At 35.7% G+C, this 17,654-nt stretch overlaps 1 protein-coding gene across 6 annotated transcripts in view; it reads left to right on the top strand.

The window, feature by feature from the left end:
• Positions 1 to 17,654, top strand: part of USP15 (ubiquitin specific peptidase 15) — a 79,273-nt gene that overhangs the window by 35,868 nt on the left and 25,751 nt on the right. For 4 of the 6 annotated variants that reach the window (XR_014026966.1, XR_014026967.1, XM_081331549.1 and 1 more), the window contains 8 exons: positions 4,900 to 5,044; positions 7,834 to 8,007; positions 8,357 to 8,515; positions 14,095 to 14,319; positions 15,782 to 15,865; positions 15,954 to 16,048; positions 16,183 to 16,374; positions 17,170 to 17,285. Coding sequence is in view for 4 of the 6 variants with exons in the window: in XM_081331549.1 (XP_081187675.1) it covers positions 4,900 to 5,044; positions 7,834 to 8,007; positions 8,357 to 8,515; positions 14,095 to 14,319; positions 15,782 to 15,865; positions 15,954 to 16,048; positions 16,183 to 16,374; positions 17,170 to 17,285 (1,190 nt within the window). In the remaining 2 variants the exon portion in view is untranslated. Of the gene's footprint in view, positions 1 to 34; positions 119 to 4,899; positions 5,045 to 7,833; positions 8,008 to 8,356; positions 8,516 to 14,094; positions 14,320 to 15,781; positions 15,866 to 15,953; positions 16,049 to 16,182; positions 16,375 to 17,169; positions 17,286 to 17,654 lie in introns of all 6 variants that reach the window. The other 2 variants (XM_081331553.1, XM_081331551.1) reach the window with 2 other exon arrangements.

Consider the following 17,654-nt stretch of genomic DNA (forward strand, 5'->3'; position numbering starts at 1 on the left):
TTTTATCTAATTTAACATTTTCATATTTTTAAAGGTCCCCAGGTGCATCCAATTTTCCAACTTTACCAAAGATCTCTCCATCTCTATCAAATATTTATAACAACATCAACAACAGAAAGTAAGCACTGTATCTTAAAGAACTTTTAATTTTAAGCATCCAAGTAAAGTTTCAAAAAGAGATTGTGTATAAATCTAGAAAAATAACTTGGATGTAATTTTTTTACTATGGAAATGTAGGGGGCACCAAGTCTTAAAGAACACAAAAAGCCTAATGAGTTGACAGAAGTATTTGTGCTTTGCTTTTCAGAACCTAGGGACCATAACATGCTTTGTAGCATCACTTTGTGATTTGAGAACATTACATTAAAAAAATTCTTTAGCAAGAAAGGGTCATATGCAACAATACTCATGTAACATTGACCAGGTTCTCCTAGCTTAGGGATTTCTCCTAGTTTTGGGAAGGTTTGAAATGTTTGTGATTTTTTTTTAAGTATGTGCGTCATATGTAATGACAAATAAAAGCTATGCATATGCTTCATATTATTATTATAGCATACTTCTAATTGTTTCCCTAACAGAAATACAATATAGTACAATAGTTTTAAAACATTGTCAAATAGTTTGGAGTTGTTGTACATTTGGAGTTGTTGTAATAAATGTATTTTCTACAGTTCAGTGTGTGTGTGTGTGTGTGTATGTGTGTGTGTGTGTGTATATATATATATACACACACACACACACACACATATATATATATATAATGTTAAGTGTTTGTGAAGTATTTGGAATACCTTGCTAGGCCCCAAATATGGGACAAATCTTATTTTCTGTTTCGGCCTAACCCAAGGCCATCCACAGGCAGTAGTCACAGCAGTGACAGCTCATATTTGTGTAAATTTTTTGGATTGCTAATAACAGTCTCCCTTTAATTCTTTGTTAGCAATCCAAAAAATTTACGTACATAATATATATGTGTGTGTGTGTGTGTGTGTGTGTGTGTGTGTGTGTGTGTCTGTGTATGTGTGTGTGTGTGTACGCTTTTTGCTAAGCTTATTGCTTTCTGATAGGCATTACTGGGGAAAAAGGTAGTTAACAAATGTAATGTTGCTTCTCAAAATTTGTGGATATTACTCAATTGTTAAAATGTTTTAGTATTTCATAGTAACATTTCTAAATATTTTATACAATATCTTCCAGTTAAATACTGCATTTATGAAAAGGGAGTTTTCGTATGGGGCGAAGTGGCATTTGTGCTTCTACTAATTGTGAGTAGCCCCAACTCTCTGTTAGACAAATACATGTATTTAACTGTAGTCTATTGTACTATCTCTCTCTCTCTCTCTGTGTGTGTGTGTGTGTGTGTGTGTGTGTGTGTATCATAAGCTCAAAAAAATATTTCTTTGATGTATATAAACCAGGCCTCAATTGATGTTATCCTTTTATTAGAATAGTGATAATGTTATATGATAAAGCACAATGTCTAAAGCTATGAGACAGTTGTCATCTATTTAAATCTCATTTTAAAATGTAATATAAAATTTTAGAAACATTGCATTTCCATTTGATGAAATTGTCTGCTAACTAGCAGGCAGGTACTTTTTATTTTAAGTTAGAATGCATTTTAAGAGTAGCTTCTTAATTCAGTTAATACAATGTTGTAATTCTAAAACACAGAGGTTTCCTTGGTTTATCTACCGTAGATTTTGTAGTACATCTTTCTATCTAAAGTTTAGCTAAGTAATAACTTGGAAATAATTGTTTGTTTGTTTGTTTTGGCAAATTCTGTGCTTCCTGCTGTACTGATAAAATCCAGATGCAATCCTAGAAGTTGATTTCATATACAATCACTGTAATTTTACTTCAGCTCCTGTTATGTATTAACTTTTAAAAACAGCTGTTTAGGTTTGCTTGAAAGAAAGGTGGGCATTTTAGTAAGTTACAGTTTCCTCCACCAGTCATTTTGCTGAGAGAAAACTCTACTGAACTCATCTGGGCTGACTTTTTGAGTAGAAACGTAAGGGATCCATTTGTGGTACATTGTGATTAGTCTTTTGTTTATCTTGAACATAGTTGAAATTGAATTGTACTAAATTCATAGGAATTAAAATCTTGTTTTATTCAGTCATAAATACAGATCTATTTTAGAATATTATTTTTACCTAATAGTAGTTACATTTGTAATAAACCATTTAAAACATACAGCCACTGTATTTTACTACTTATCAGCCTAGAAAAAGTAATTGTTTTAAAACACTATTTTTCTCCACTGGTGTTCTATTTATAGAACTTGTTTCGTATTAATTTATTCATGTATTTATTAAATTAGCATGCCATCCATCTCATTCTGAACAGTGACTCTAGATGCCTTAACACATTATTTTTTCCTGCTTAGTTGTAATATTTGATTCTTGGAGTTGAAGAACACTGCATTAAAAAAAAATCCTTGTTACTGTAAGGACCTGCCTCAGCTAAACCTCCCAAGAAAGCAGAACTCTTGAAACGTGCATCATTTCAACAGGAACTTTTATTGGGAGATGCTGACTACAGGAAAGTAAGGAGGATCTGAGGGTTTCCCGTGCGAAACGATACATTCAAAGTAGGAATCCAAACCCCACCGCAACTGTCCAATCAATTGGTTCAAACAGAGCCAATCCAAAGGTGTCAAATTGTGGGAATGAACCGATAAGGCCCACTCTCAAGGTTTTCACGTCTCTCCCCGGCTTTTTCCCTCCACCTGGAGATAAGGCAGATGTCAGAGGCACATTCCGTTCTCACCCTGAGAAAGAGATACATCAATGAGGAAAGAACAAAGAAAAGGAAATACACTGCAGAATACCCATAAGCCCTCTCCCGCCCAATAGAATGACAGAACCCGAAAAGGGAAAGGGAATAAGGAAAAGAGTGGAAAAAGCGTTCTGACAGTTACCCTATTTATGCCTATATGATATCATGCTTCTCTTCCCCACACCCCCAAATTCTCAGAATACCCTACTTAATGAGTAAAATAGGCTGAAATTCCCTAAACCTACTTATTTTTCTTGTGCTCCAAAGTACCAGATTAAATATTTTTCTATATATAAACTCAGATAAAGAAAATTATGAAGCATGCAATTTTGATGGATTGCTTTTACAGATCATCACTTTTATATATATAAGCATCTTTAACTTCAAACAACCTTCTGAATTTGTTGTACTACTGTTTTATTTCAGCAATACAGGTAGTGCAACCTCTGTACTTCTAGGGTGCTGACTTTTACAGCATTGATACACTAAAAAATGTTTTCTGTTTCACTAATTTCATCAATCATGAATAAGCTTCCTACTATAACTATTCTTTTATCAAGAATGTTATCAATTGTGTGGATATTGTAAATAAAAATTTAAAGAGAGCACAAAAATTTGAGCAGTGGTGCTCAAAAAAAAACCTCCCAAAGAGATAGGAAACCTTGCCAAAAATGATTTGATTATTCCCTTGTTTGTTTTCATAACATTATATGTAAAAAGTACTGGGAAAAATTAAGAGAGGTTGTTAAAAACATAAATATTAAGCATTACGTCTGCTTTACTACTAAAATTGTTTCTTCACAAATTTATAGAAATTCTATTTTTATATATATTATTTTGTAAGTTCAGTACCTCAATTAATTTCCCCACTCCCTCATAAGAATATCTTAACAATGTTTTTTGTCATACCTGTTTCAAGTTTATATTATGTTCAGTATTATAGTTTTTATATCTCTAATGATGTATCAGTGTTTTCCCTTGAATAAAAAAGTTTAGTGTAGAGTGTGTGCCAGTAAACAAACAGTATACATGACTATTTGAATTCCAGGTCATGTAATGTATATTTAATTGACAGCCTGCATAGTAAAAATCCCATGCTGAATTACGTATGGGAATTTATAATTTATCATATATCAACTATGTTCCTTTGTAACCATTTACAGTGATTAACATGCTTTCCCTGGAGAAAAAGTAAATGAAGTTGTGAAGGTATTGCTCTATAGCAATAACCTCCAGTCTGCTATGTCATAGTCATGGTTCTAATGTAGAATTAGAAGATGGCTTTTATTTTTATATTTTTTAAGCAATATTAATTCTAATATTCAGATTTAAATGGGAAAATGTATATTTATTACATCTTTAGTGTTAATATACTTGTGTATTAGCACGAGTTTTTTTTTCTTTAAAAATATGTGCACAGATGCAGCTACTTACCTGTGTAGCCCACTGTTTTCAGTCTCACAAGTCACATCTCTATCTCTGTGGCTAGAATGTCAATACAATTACTTGTGCATATGTCATGTAAATTTCACTGACTCTTGCATATATAAATATGTCTATAAATACAGACGAAAGCAAAAAAAAAAAGTTAGATTCTGAGGAATGTGGTGCTTTTTATGTTTTGTACTTTTTCTTAAGTATTTCCTATTATAAATAGATCATATCTGTATATCTGTATATATGAAATTATTAAACAAATTAAAATACAGTGCTTAAAGGTACTGTATGGAGCCTTTATTATTCCATGCTGCTTGCTTTGATTTTTGCTGGCATAGTGGTTAATCTAAAAACAGAATTAAAATGTATTTAGCAATTTATGATACCCTTGGAATTCTTTATGTCTCACCAGTTGCTAAAGTATCACTGTTTCCAGCTTTTAGCATTTAACAGTAGCACAATTTAACTATACTATATTGCTGGTTGTGCCAAACATTTTAACTTTTCAACTGAAATATTGAAAAGAATACTACTTTTTAAATTAAAAGTTGAAAAGGGTTTAAATAATTTTTATTGTTACTGTGTTTAAATTCAGAGTATAAATATTTCAGCTATATATGCATTTAAGCCAGACAGCTAAAGTTCATGCAGTTACAAGGTAAATATGTTTTCTTCCAGCATGAAAAATTCAAACTACTGCCTTCCTTCATACACTGCTTATAAAAATTATGACTATTCAGAGCCCGGAAGACACAATGAACAGCCCGGTCTTTGTGGTCTAAGTAATTTGGGAAATACATGTTTCATGAATTCAGCAATTCAAGTAAGTATTTCATGTTAAGTAAAATTTTACTTCATTGTATAAAGAGCTTTCAAAATGGAGACTGCTGCTAGAATGGGGAGTTTTTTTAATAGGGAGTTTTGCTCATGCAGTGTTATTAGAATTTCAAATTTGCATTGATTTCTGTGATTTTAAATGCTTTTATAGGGGATATTAGTAAGAGGCAAATAGTTATAGAATTTTGCTTGGCTGTGACTTGGTTCTTTGATATTTATTTATTATTTTTCTATAATTTCTATCATACCCACTAATCAAAAACTGTTTACAAACAGAGCCAAAGACCAGGAGCATAAGAAAATAATAAACAGAAAGGAGAACCTGTAAAAATAAAATACTTACAAATAAAAGTCAAGCTGACAGCTATATTGCATCTGGTATGTTTCATTTGGTGGGTGTAGTTGAGTCTCAGTTCAAAAGTTTTCACCCCAGCTTTTACCTTTGTCAGATATGAAGAGATAGATGTGCATTAGTTGTATTTGTTTCCATAACTCCAAATAACCTAGGCCATCAGTTTCATAGGTAATATGAGGAATACAATATAACTCTATTTATTTATTTATTTATTTATTTATTTATTTATTTATTTATTTATTTATTTATTTTGGGACTTATATGCCGCCCTATCTCCCGAAGGACTTAGGGCGGCTAACAACAATAAAATACAGCAATACAACTCTATACAGGTAGTCCTCGACTTACGACCACAATAGGGCCCATAAAATTTGTCATTAAATGGTGTCATTAAGTGAGGCATCATATGACCACACCCAATTTTATGACCTTTTTGCTGCAGTTAAGTGAGACATCACATGACTGCAACTTGTGACCTCCTTCCAGCTTCCCCATTGACTTTGCTTGTCAGAAGACAGCTGGGAAGGTCGTAAATGGCGATCACATAACCGCAGGATAAGACCATCATAAATGTGCAACAGTTGCAAAGTGCCTGAATCACGATCATTTGACTGCAATGATGCTGCGATGGATATAATGGCAAGGACAGTCGTAAGTCACTTTTTTCAGCACCATCACAACTTTGAACATGTGATAAACACATGGTCGTTAAGCAAGGACTACCTGTAAGACATTATAGAATAACAGGAAAGGGCAGAGCAATAATTTACCAGTGCCATCTTCTGAAACTGGGCATCTATCTAGGGATAGATGACATTTAACCTGGAAAAAAATTAGAAAAAGCCAACTTGGTATAGTGGCTAAGATGCTAGCCTAGAAACTAGGAGAGTGTGAGTTCTAATCCTGCCTTAGATATGAAAAACCAGTTGAGTGACTTTGGACCAGTTACATTCTTACTATCCCAACTCTCTTCAATAGGGATGTTGTTGTGGGCAAAATAGGAACAGGTATTGGTGTATTTGGTGCCTTGTATATGAAAAAAAAATCTCCAAACATAGTGCAAGTAGTATGCTCACAAGACTTATGGAAGAATTTCTAATTTTATTTAAAATTTATGAAATTTCCAAGAAAATCAGCCAATGATTTCTCCACTGTTTAATGTCTGAAACCCAACCAAGAACTGAACTGAAAAACAATCACTTGCTCAAGCACCTTCCCTGGAATCAGATATTGACAAAAGATCTCTGGTTGCCTTCTAGGTTCATGTTTTGTGATGGTTGCTGTTGTTATTAGTTTCTCTAAAGAGACTGATATCACCTTTTCTCTGAAAAGAGGTGAACTTTCATGTGCAATCAAACCTTTATTAGATATTATACAGCATCTTGATAAAGGTCAAATACTCATAGTTTTAATCAACAGTTATCTAATAAGATTAATCTGGGTGATCATTTTTATTGAGACTGCATAATTGTGGAATCCAAATGGCAATTATTGTGAACAGTTTTACACTATATCAACATAATCCTCTTGTTACATATAGCCATATAGTTTTTTATCATCTTTACCTCTAATCTAATTTTAGTAGCCTTTAAAATACTTAATATTTCTATCCTGAGAAAATGCAATAGTGGAAAAACTCACTAGTCCCCATTATTCCAATAAAATGGGTTTAATAACTAGCTCTTATTTGAATTCAGTTGAACAGCACAAGTTATTCCTCCAGCTGCATTCCAATCATCAGCAGAAATAGAGCAGCACTGTTCCATAGAGAAATATTCCAGAGCCTCTGTTTTCTGTTATATTAATCAGCCTAGCATGAGGAACTTGATGACCTGCATGCTATTATTGTTTTGATTGGCATTGGAGCCTAACAGTAAACCACAAATTATCCATCTCTGCATTATTTTAAAATAATCTCAAAATAGTCTGATCTAATAGGCTTTCCATCCTTACAGGGTAGAAAAACTGCAGGTGTCTTAATAGGACTTATTCAGTCTTGAAAGAGGCTAGATACTAATTTCTCATTGTTTTATTACCATTCTTTCGTCCAATCAAGAAAACCAAATGAAGCATGTGTTTGTGACTAGTAATCTTTTCAGACACAAAATCCTAAGCCATTGTAAAGAAAACCTTGACATAGAAATTTAAGTCTCCTAGAAACAAGAGTCTTCAACAATAAATATGGTTCAACCTTGTTGGCTCAGGCATAAAGATTAATTGGTAAAGATATTGTGGACTTGGGAAAACTACTTGTCTACTGACTCTCTACTAAAATAATTTTGTAGCACTAAATCAATATACGGACTAGGAAAGGAAAAAGGCGACTTGATAAGCAAGTATGAAAACTGAAGGTGGCATTGAGAGACTCTATTACTATGCATTATACAAAAGTATTTAATTTTACTCATATTCATTTTTAGTGTCTCAGCAATACACCTCCACTCACAGAATATTTCCTTAATGATAAATATCAAGAAGAGCTAAACTATGACAATCCATTAGGAATGAGAGGTGAAATTGCAAAATCTTATGCAGAGCTCATCAAGCAGATGTGGTCAGGAAAATACAGCTATGTCACTCCAAGAGCTTTTAAGGTAAGTGTAACATAGTTGGATCCTAGAATATTTAATTTGCTTTCAGTTATATGATTCTTCAAAACAGTAAAAGTATTAAAAATAAAAATAAAAAATCTAGATATATTAATAAAATAGGCCCTTGAAAACAGTACCTGATTGTTTTTTTATTGTTTTTCATTTTGTTTTGACAGGAGATTCCTATAAATTGCAGCAGTGACTCCTTTGCTTTTCCTCAATCTTATTTCACAGTATTACAATTATACATTTTAAAACCCATCAAATAAAAATACATTTTTCCTTGATTTAACAAAAAATGCCTTTGCATTATGTCATATGACTCCACTGTAAAAAATATTTTATTCCCCAGACACAGGTAGGACGATTTGCACCCCAGTTTTCAGGATATCAGCAACAAGACTGCCAAGAATTGCTGGCATTTCTTCTAGATGGTTTGCATGAGGATTTGAATCGTATTAGAAAAAAGCCTTATATTCAGCTAAAAGATGCTGATGGAAGACCAGATAAGGTAATGTACCTTTAGGTAATAAGCTTACATGATCTGGATAGATTTTATAAATACAAAAATATATCTACATAATCTAGACAATTCAATCCATATCTGTGACACTGTAATAGTATGTGTGAATGACCTTGGAAAACAGGGATAAGAGCCACAGTCAGATTAAAGGCAGCTTATCCACAAAAGGAATATGAACATAGCAAACATCTCTGAAGAAACGTTCAGTAGTTTCTTGGGTTGTAAAGTCAATGTGAGAGAAATATATTTTTAGACTTGCACAATTGTGCAGGAAGCATGGTTAGATGAATTAATTCTATGGTAAAGTTATGGTAAGGTTACATCAACAGAATCTTGCATATCTGAAAGTACCTTTGACTACAGATTATCCTTGAGAGGGTCTGTCTGTGTGGTTGCTAGAAGTCAACACTGACTTCTGGATGATAAAAATCATAACTGCCCAATAAATTGAGCACAGGTGAAAAGCATGATGTGATGCCTGGTGTGCAAGAATTTCAGCTTTCTGATCTGAAGAGATCCCATTCATATTTTTGCCCAAAAAGAAGTTCCTATTCTGTATACAGAATTCCATCCTTGAAACTGTTAAAGAAAGGTTGCAAGAGGGGACGGCCTATGTTAATGCTGGATTTTAATTATTAAAGTGTTTGTTTTGTTGTTGTTAGCTGCGAAGTCGTGTCCGACCCATCGCGACCTCATGGACAACATTCCTCCAGGTCTTCCTGTCCTCTACCATCTTCTGGAGTCTATTTAGGCTCACGCTTACTGCTTCAGTGATTCCATCCAGCCACCTCATTCTCTGTCAACCCCTTCTTCTCTTGCCCTCAGTCTTTCCCAGCATTAGGCTCTTGTCCAGTGAGTCCTTCCTTCTCATTAGGTGGCCAAAGTATTTGAGTTTCAACTTCAGGATCTGGCCTTCTAAAGAGCAGGGTTGATCTCCTCTACGGTTGATCTCCTCTAGGACTGACTGATTTGATCGCCTTGCAGTCCAAGGGATTCGCAGGAGTCTTCTCCAGCATCATAGTTCAAAGGCCTCAACTCTTTTGTGCTCAGCCTTTCTTATGGTCCAACTTTCACATCCATGCATTGCAACTGGGAAGACCATAGCCTTGACTATACACACTTTTGTTGGCAGGGTGATGTCTCTGCTTTTTAGTGTGCTGTCTAGATTTGCCATGGCTTTCCTCCCTAGGAGCAAGCGTCTTTTAATTTCTTGGCTGCAGTCCCCATATGCAGTGATCTTGGAGCCCAGGAAAATAAAATCTGTCACTACCTCCATTTCTTCCCCATCTATTTGCCAGGAATTGAGAGGGCCAGATGCCATGATCATGGTTTTCTTAATGATAAGTTTCAAGCCAACTTTTGCACTCTCCTTCACTCACAACAAGAGGCTCTTTAGTTCCTCTTTACTTTCTGCCATTAAAGTGATATCATCTGCATATCTTAGGTTGTTGATATATATCCCGGCAATCTTAATTCCAACTTTAGATTTATCTAGCCCTGCCTTTCTCATGATGTGCTCTGCATATAAGTTAAATAGGCATGGCGACAGTATACAGCCTTGCCGGACTCCTTTCCCAATTTTGAACCAATCAGTGGTTCCGTGTCCAATTCTCACTGTTGCTTCTTGACCCGCATATAGGTTTCTCAAGAGACAAATGAGATGGTCTACAGTTTGTTGTGATCCACACAATCAAAGGCTTTAGCATAGTCAATGAAGCAGAAGTAGATGTTTTTCTGGAACTCCCTAGCTTTCTCCATGATCCAGCGTATGTTGGCAATTTGATCTCTAGTTCCTCTGCCTCTTCGAAATCCTGCCTGTACTTCTGGTAGTTCTCGATCCACATACTGCTGGAGTCTAGCTTGTAGAATTTTAAGCATAACTTTACTAGCATGTGAAATGAGTGTAATGGTGCGATAGTTTGCACATTCTTTGGCACTGCCTTTCTTTGGAATTGGAATGTAAACTGATCTTTTCCAATCCTGTGGCCACTGTTGAGTTTTCCAAATTTGCTGGCAAATTGAGTGTAGCACTTTAACTGCATCGTCTTTTAAGATTTTGAATACCTCAGCTGGAATACTGTCACCTCCACTAGCTTTGTTGTTGTTCAGCTTTCCTAAGGCCCACTTCACTTCACATTCTAGGATGTCTGGCTCTAGGTTAGTAACCACCTCATTGTGGTTATCAGGGATGTTAAGCTCGTTCTTGTATAGTTCTTCTCTGTAATTTTGCCACCTCTTCTTAATCTCTTCTGCCTCTGTTAGATCCCTGCCATTTTGGTCCTTTATCATGCCCATTTTTGCATGAAACGTTCCCTTCATCTCTCCAATTTTCTTGAAGAGATCTCTGGTCCTCCCTATTCTATTGTTTTCTTCTATTTCTTTGCACTGTTCATTTAAGAAGGCATTTTGCTTTCTTGCATTTCTTTTTCTTTGGGATGGTTTTAGTTGCTACCTCTTGTACAATGTTGCAAACCTCTGTCCATAGTTCTTCAGGCACTCTGTCTATCAGATCTAATTCCTTAAATCTATTTGTCACCTGTACTGTATATTCACCAGGGATATGAGTTAGTTCATACCTTAGTGGCCTAGTGCTTTTCCCTACTTTCTTCAGTTTAAGCCTAAACTCTGCAACAAGAAGCTCATGGTCTGAGCCACAGTCAGCTCCTGGTCTTGTTTTTACTGACTGTATAGAGCTTCTCCATCTTTGGCTGCAGAGCACATAGTCAATCCGATTTCTGTGTTGACTGTCTGGTTATGTCCATGTGTAGAGCTGTCTCTTGGGTTGTTGGAAAAGAGTGTTTGCTATGACCATCGTATTCTCTTGACAAAATTCTATCAGCCTGTGCCCTGCTTCATTTTCTACTCCAAGGCCAAACTTGCCTGTTATTCCGGTTATCTTTTGGCTTCCTACTTTAGCATTCCAATCCCCCATGATGATAAGGACATCATTTTTTAGTGTTAGTTCTATAAGGTGCTGTAGGGCTTCATGTTGTTGTTAGCTGCGAAGTCGTGTCCGACCCATCGCGACCCTATGGACAACGTTCCTCCAGGCCTTCCTGTCCTCTACCATCTTCTGGAGTCCATTTAATCTCACGCCTACTGCTTCAGTGACTCCATCCAGCCACCTCATTCTCTGTCGTCCCCTTCTTCTATTGCCCTCAGTCTTTCCCAGCATTAGGCTCTTCTCCAGTGAGTCCTTCCTTCTCATTAGGTGGCCAAAGTATTTTTGAGTTTTAGCTTCAGGATCTGACCTTCTAAAGAGCAGTCAGGGTTGATCTCCTCTTGGACTGACCAGTTTGATTGTCTTGCAGTCCAAGGGACTCGCAGGAGTCTTCTCCAGCTTCATAGAACCGGTCAATTTCTCCAGCTTCGTAGAACCGGTCAATTTCATCCTCTTCAGCACCGGTGGTTGGGGCATAGACTTGGACTATTGTGATATTGAATGGCTTGCCTTGGATTCGAACTGAGATCATTCTGTCATTTTGGGGATTGTATCCCAGTATTGCTTTTCCTACTCTTTTATTGACTATGAAGGCTACTCCATTTCTTCTGAGGGATTCTTGCCCACATTAGTATACCTGATGGTTATCTGAATTAAATTCCTGTCCATTTTAGGTCGCTGATTCCTGAGATGTTGATGTTCAGTCTTGTCATCTCTTGTTTGACCACGTCCAGCTTTCCTTGATTCATGGATCTTACATTCCAGGTTCCTATGGAGAATAAATCTTTACAGCATCGGACTTTCCTTTCCAGATACATCGACAGCTGAGCGTCCTTTCGGCTTTGGCCCAGTTGCTTCATTCTTTCTGGCGCTACTAGTACTAGTCCTCTGCTCTTCCCCAGTAGCATATTGGATGCCTTCTGACCTGAGGGGCTCATCTTCCAGCATCATATCTTTTTTCCTTTTGGTACTGTCCATGGGGTTTTCATGGCAACGATACTGGAGTGGGTTGCCATTACCTTCTGCAGTGGATCACATTTTGTCAGAACTCTCTGCTATGACCTGTCCATCTTGGGTGGCCCTGCACGGCATAGCTCATAGCTTCATTGAATTATGCAAGCCCCTTCGCCACGACAAGGCAGTAATCCATGAAGTGGAAGTGCTTGTTAGCACTTTGTTATTAAAATGCTGTGTAAAATCCTGCTTTGAAATATGGCATCAATTATTTAAATAATATTTCATTTAAAATGATATATACCGGCTTGGAGAAAGGTAGAAGAACAGGCTATGTAATTAAAAGTAGCCAAATATCTATTCCGCAGAAAGTCCCACAGTCCTTTGAACATACTAGATACTCTCACATACACTATATTCCTGACACCATATGCAATTCTCCCATTCTAGGTGCTTTTTTCATACATCCAACATAAAATAGACAACTCCCTTCTCTACTTCCCCCCCCCCTTCCCTTTTGGGGTTGCTCTATATATTTCCTTCTTTAATTGCTATTTTTTCCTAGCTTACTCCTATCAAATCTACTTTCTCCCCAGTTCTGTGTCTCTTCCCATCATTAAGCAATCCCAGTTTGTCCCACTGGTATTCAACAGACTGCTTTCTCATCATTCAGAGCAACAAATTCTCTCTCTCTCTCTCTCTCTCTCTCTCTCTCTCTTGCTAGAAATGCTTCAGAACCAAGCATTTGTCTGTAATTGCTCATTGTTTTTGTGTTCCAAGAAATCGTCAACGGAGTAAGATAAATGATAAACAGCATGCCACCATTTTTCCATTTAAAAAAAAAGAATCACAAATATGACCAATATGCTTTATGGGGACTGGGGACATATCCATGAATGCTTTCAGATCTTATATTTAGGAAATTAATTATCTAACATTGGCATCTAACATTGGTTAAAGATTCTTGCTTTTGATTCTATTTCTTGGCCTTGGTCAGTTGGTCCTATTTCCACATTAGAATAGAAATTTATGCCCAGTGGAGACCCTAGAAATTATCATCACGTTTGTGTGTGATAATCTGTCATTCATAAAAGGTAAAGGTAAAGGTTCCCCCGCACATGCGTGCTAGTCGTTTCCGACTCTAGGGGCCGGTGCTCATCTCCGTTTCAAAGCCGAAGAGCCAGCGCTTGTCCGAGGACGTCTCCGTGGTCATGTGGCCGGCATGACTAGACGCCAAAGGCGCACGGAACGCTGTTACCTTCCCACCGTAGCGGTCCCTATTTTTCTACTTGCATTTTTACGTGCTTTCGAACTGCTAGGTGGGCAGAAGCTGGGACGAGTAACAGGCGCTCACTCTGTTACGCGGCACTCGGGATTCGACCCGCCAAACTGCCGACCTTCTGATCGACAAGCTCAGCGTCCTAACCCACTGAGCCACCGCGTCCCTTGGTATTCATAATGAATATAATATAAAGAGGATAATATATAAAGGTACTAAATGTTTATCTTTCCCCAAAATTACTCAGTTACTTTTTCCCACTGTAATCTGCTGGATAAGACTTATTAGGTTCTGTATGGTACACATAGGTATGTGCATGATCTGTTAATTTCATTTAAGTATTTAATACTTCATAAAACTTATTTGTACTATTTTAACTTTGTCTTGATTTAGGTGGTTGCTGAAGAAGCTTGGGAGAACCATTTGAAACGAAATGATTCCATCATTGTAGATATATTTCATGGACTCTTTAAATCAACTCTAGTTTGTCCAGAATGTGCAAAGATCTCTGTAACATTTGATCCCTTTTGTTATTTAACTCTCCCTCTACCTATGAAAAAAGAACGTAGTTTGGAAGTTTATTTAGTTAGACTGGATCCACTTTCCAAACCCATGCAGGTGAGAAATAGATGCCATGTTTTACAGCAGTAGTTGCTTTAATGTGTTAATTGAAATGAAGTTTTGTTTATTTTTATGAATTTTAAGTTATACATTTAATTTGATACTGTGGTCTTTTCTCTTAACTATGTATATAACTTGTAACTTTGTGTAATTTATAGTACCATCGTAAAGATGGCAGCTATTCTTCTCTTGAATCTTCGCTGTTATGATTACTACAGCAATACAACACAATAAGTCAGTAATTTGTTACGAATACTAGAATTAGAACTATTATAAGACAAAAGTGTGTAATATGCAGAATTATTTGATTTGATATATATATGATGGGAAGAAAAAGGACTCAAGGTTGGGCTTCTGGGTTAGGCAGAGTTATTAGTTAAAGGCCACAATCGTTGCATCTTTTTATCATAACTCTTGAGAAAATGTATCTGTTCAACATTTCATTATGTTGTCTGTTCAAAAATCTGTTTGACCGGACAACTGTATTATTACAGTAGGTCTGGTGCCTGATAGAAGCAATTCTCAAGAATCTTATATTTTAAAATGAGGTTGTATTGCTAAGAGAATTGGCAGAATATGATACAAGGCTTCCTTTAACAACAATGAAGTGGAGAGATCAACCATTTTGTCCCAGTTTCAATGTCACTCCAAGCCATAAGCTTGCAGTTGAGTTTGTGCATTCCTCAAAGGAAATTAAATACATCATTATTGTTTCCAGTTTGTAGTGCACTGGAACTTAGTGCTATATAGAGGTTTCTGTGAGGGGCAAATTTTGAAAGCATTTTTTCCTGCAAGATGCAGTTTACAATTTATGCGAGAAAATCCTGTTGCGTATTAAGTAGGCAACCAGAATAGTGCAAATTCAATGCAATGTTTTTCTTTATTTATTCAGATCTGTTTATTTCATTGAAATTGATTTGTTTGGAAAATAATATCTTAAAGGCACAGCAAATATTAACAAAATGAATGCATGCATAGTGTATTCGGGTGAGATTTCCTAGATTAGTTAATAGTTAATAAGGATTCATTATAAATCAGATACATAATGAAGGAATATTATAATACTTTACTATAGCTTGTAAAACAGTAGTATGAATTGGAGGAGGATGGCTTTGAGAGTCAAATATGAATATTTGTTTGAATGCTGCAAGAGTATTTACATTTTTCATGGTAGACAATTGGATTTTATCACCAGTTCTTTAATAGATTCCCATTCCACCATCAAAATTTTCCTATTAAGCCACTGTCCTAACTAGTAATTCCTTTCCTTTAAAGATGGACTAGGCCTAAGGAGTTTGATCCATACATGTTTACAGTTCATTCAACTAACTATATTTGTTTTCAAAAACTCTCTTTCATATAGAATTTTCTTACATTACTTCAGTATTAAATCTTGGGGATTATATCCTGTTATCTTCTTTGTTTCTTAAGAATGACAATATTGTATTTTATTTTCTAGTACAAAGTAGTAGTACCAAAAATTGGAAATATACAGGATCTCTGCTTCGCGTTATCAACTTTGGCAGGTGTTGCTGCAGATAAGGTATGTTATTTCTTAAGTAACTGTACATCAAACTAAATATTATCTATACATCTAAACAAACATAAAATAAATTGTGTTTCTCTTTTAGATGATCGTTACTGATATATATAATCATAGGTTTCATAGAATATTTGCAATGGATGAAAATCTAACCAGTATTATGGAACGTGATGACATTTATGTGTAAGTTCAAATCTATAGTCAAAACAAAAAAAATCTCATAAATTGTATGTGATTTAGTTGAATTATATAAAAATATGACCTAATTTAAAATTAGTATTTTGTGTTTTTGTTTGATTTCATTTTTGCTGCTTTAGATTTGAAATTGCTATCAACAGAACTGAAGATACAGAGCAAGTTGTAATTCCAGTTTGTTTAAGGGAAAAGTTTCGCCATAGTGGTTACAGCCATCATAGTGGTTCAACACATTTTGGACAACCTTTCCTTATAGCAGTGCCTAGAAATAACACTGAAGATAAACTGTATAACCTTCTGCTATTAAGAATGTGGTAAGTGTACAAGAGAAATGCTACAGTACATTTGATTTGTATTGGAGATATTTGCACATCGCAAATGTAGATTTAGGAAAAGATAAAATTATGTCATCTGCTTTTTCTGATTTCATGGTTACTCTTAAAAAGAAGGCTCAGCAATGTCTGCATGATGCTACATACTTATTTAATTATTTCATTTCTACATCCATCTCAAGAAATGGTGTTGAGCATACATCATGAAACATCAAAACAAATAAAAATTTAAACAATATAAAATAATTTCTGATGGCACCAAGTAGAACTGTTACTATGCATGCTAATACAACCAAGAAGTGGAGCCCTTAACACACACTAGTCCCTAGGCCCGGGCACACAATCAAGTCCCCATGGCCTTATGAAAGGCCAGCAGGGTCGGGTTCAGTCAATATGTGAAAGGGAGAGTGTTCCAATGGGTAGGGGCTATGGCAGAGAAGGCAGGTGGTCTGGTTCCTAGTAGCCCAGTTACACTCCTGTGTCTTAAGGCTATTCAGCTATTCACTTAGTAATCTTAGGAGATAGTTTGAAGATCGTCCAAGAACTTCTAGATATTTAAAATAAATTGTTATCCTTATCTGTAAAGATTGCAAGATAACTTACAATATAAAAATAGAGCAGTTTTTATCAAGTAATGCTGCTGTAGCACAACTACAAAGTAAAAATATAACACTACTCGATTTCCAAACATTAGTATGGTTAATTCCATTGCATTATATAAATGTAGAAAAAAATATAACAAGAAGGTTGGTATATTAATTGATTGGTGCATTTCAGTCGATATGTGAAAACCTCTGCTGAAACAGAAGACAGTGAAGCATCTCTCCAGTGCTGCAAGGACAATAGTATCAATGGTAATGGTCCAAATGGAATTCATGAAGAAGGATCTCCAAGTAAGGCCTGAATTTTAAAAGCTGCTCAAATGTGAAACTGTGTTGTCTTCCATTAAAACCTACCGTATTTTCCGGCGTATAAGACGACTTTTTAACCCATGAAAATCTTCTCAAAAGTTGGGGGGTCGTCTTATACGCCGGGTCATCTTATACGCCGGAAAATACGGTATTTTGCTTTGTCAATTGCCTTTCAGCATATTGGTTATCCTTAATTCGTAATCCTTATTAACATTCTAATAAATGTAGCAAAAAGTCACTACCTAATACTTAAGATGCTAAAAAGTACAGTTGCAAACATAAGGGACTCTTTTGTTATCATATGCTCAAATCGTATTTCATATACTGTATATTATAATTCATAGTTAGTGT

This window comes from Vipera berus (assembly GCF_964194415.1).
Source record: "Vipera berus genome assembly, chromosome: 6".
Classification (NCBI taxonomy): Eukaryota; Metazoa; Chordata; class Lepidosauria; order Squamata; family Viperidae; genus Vipera; species Vipera berus.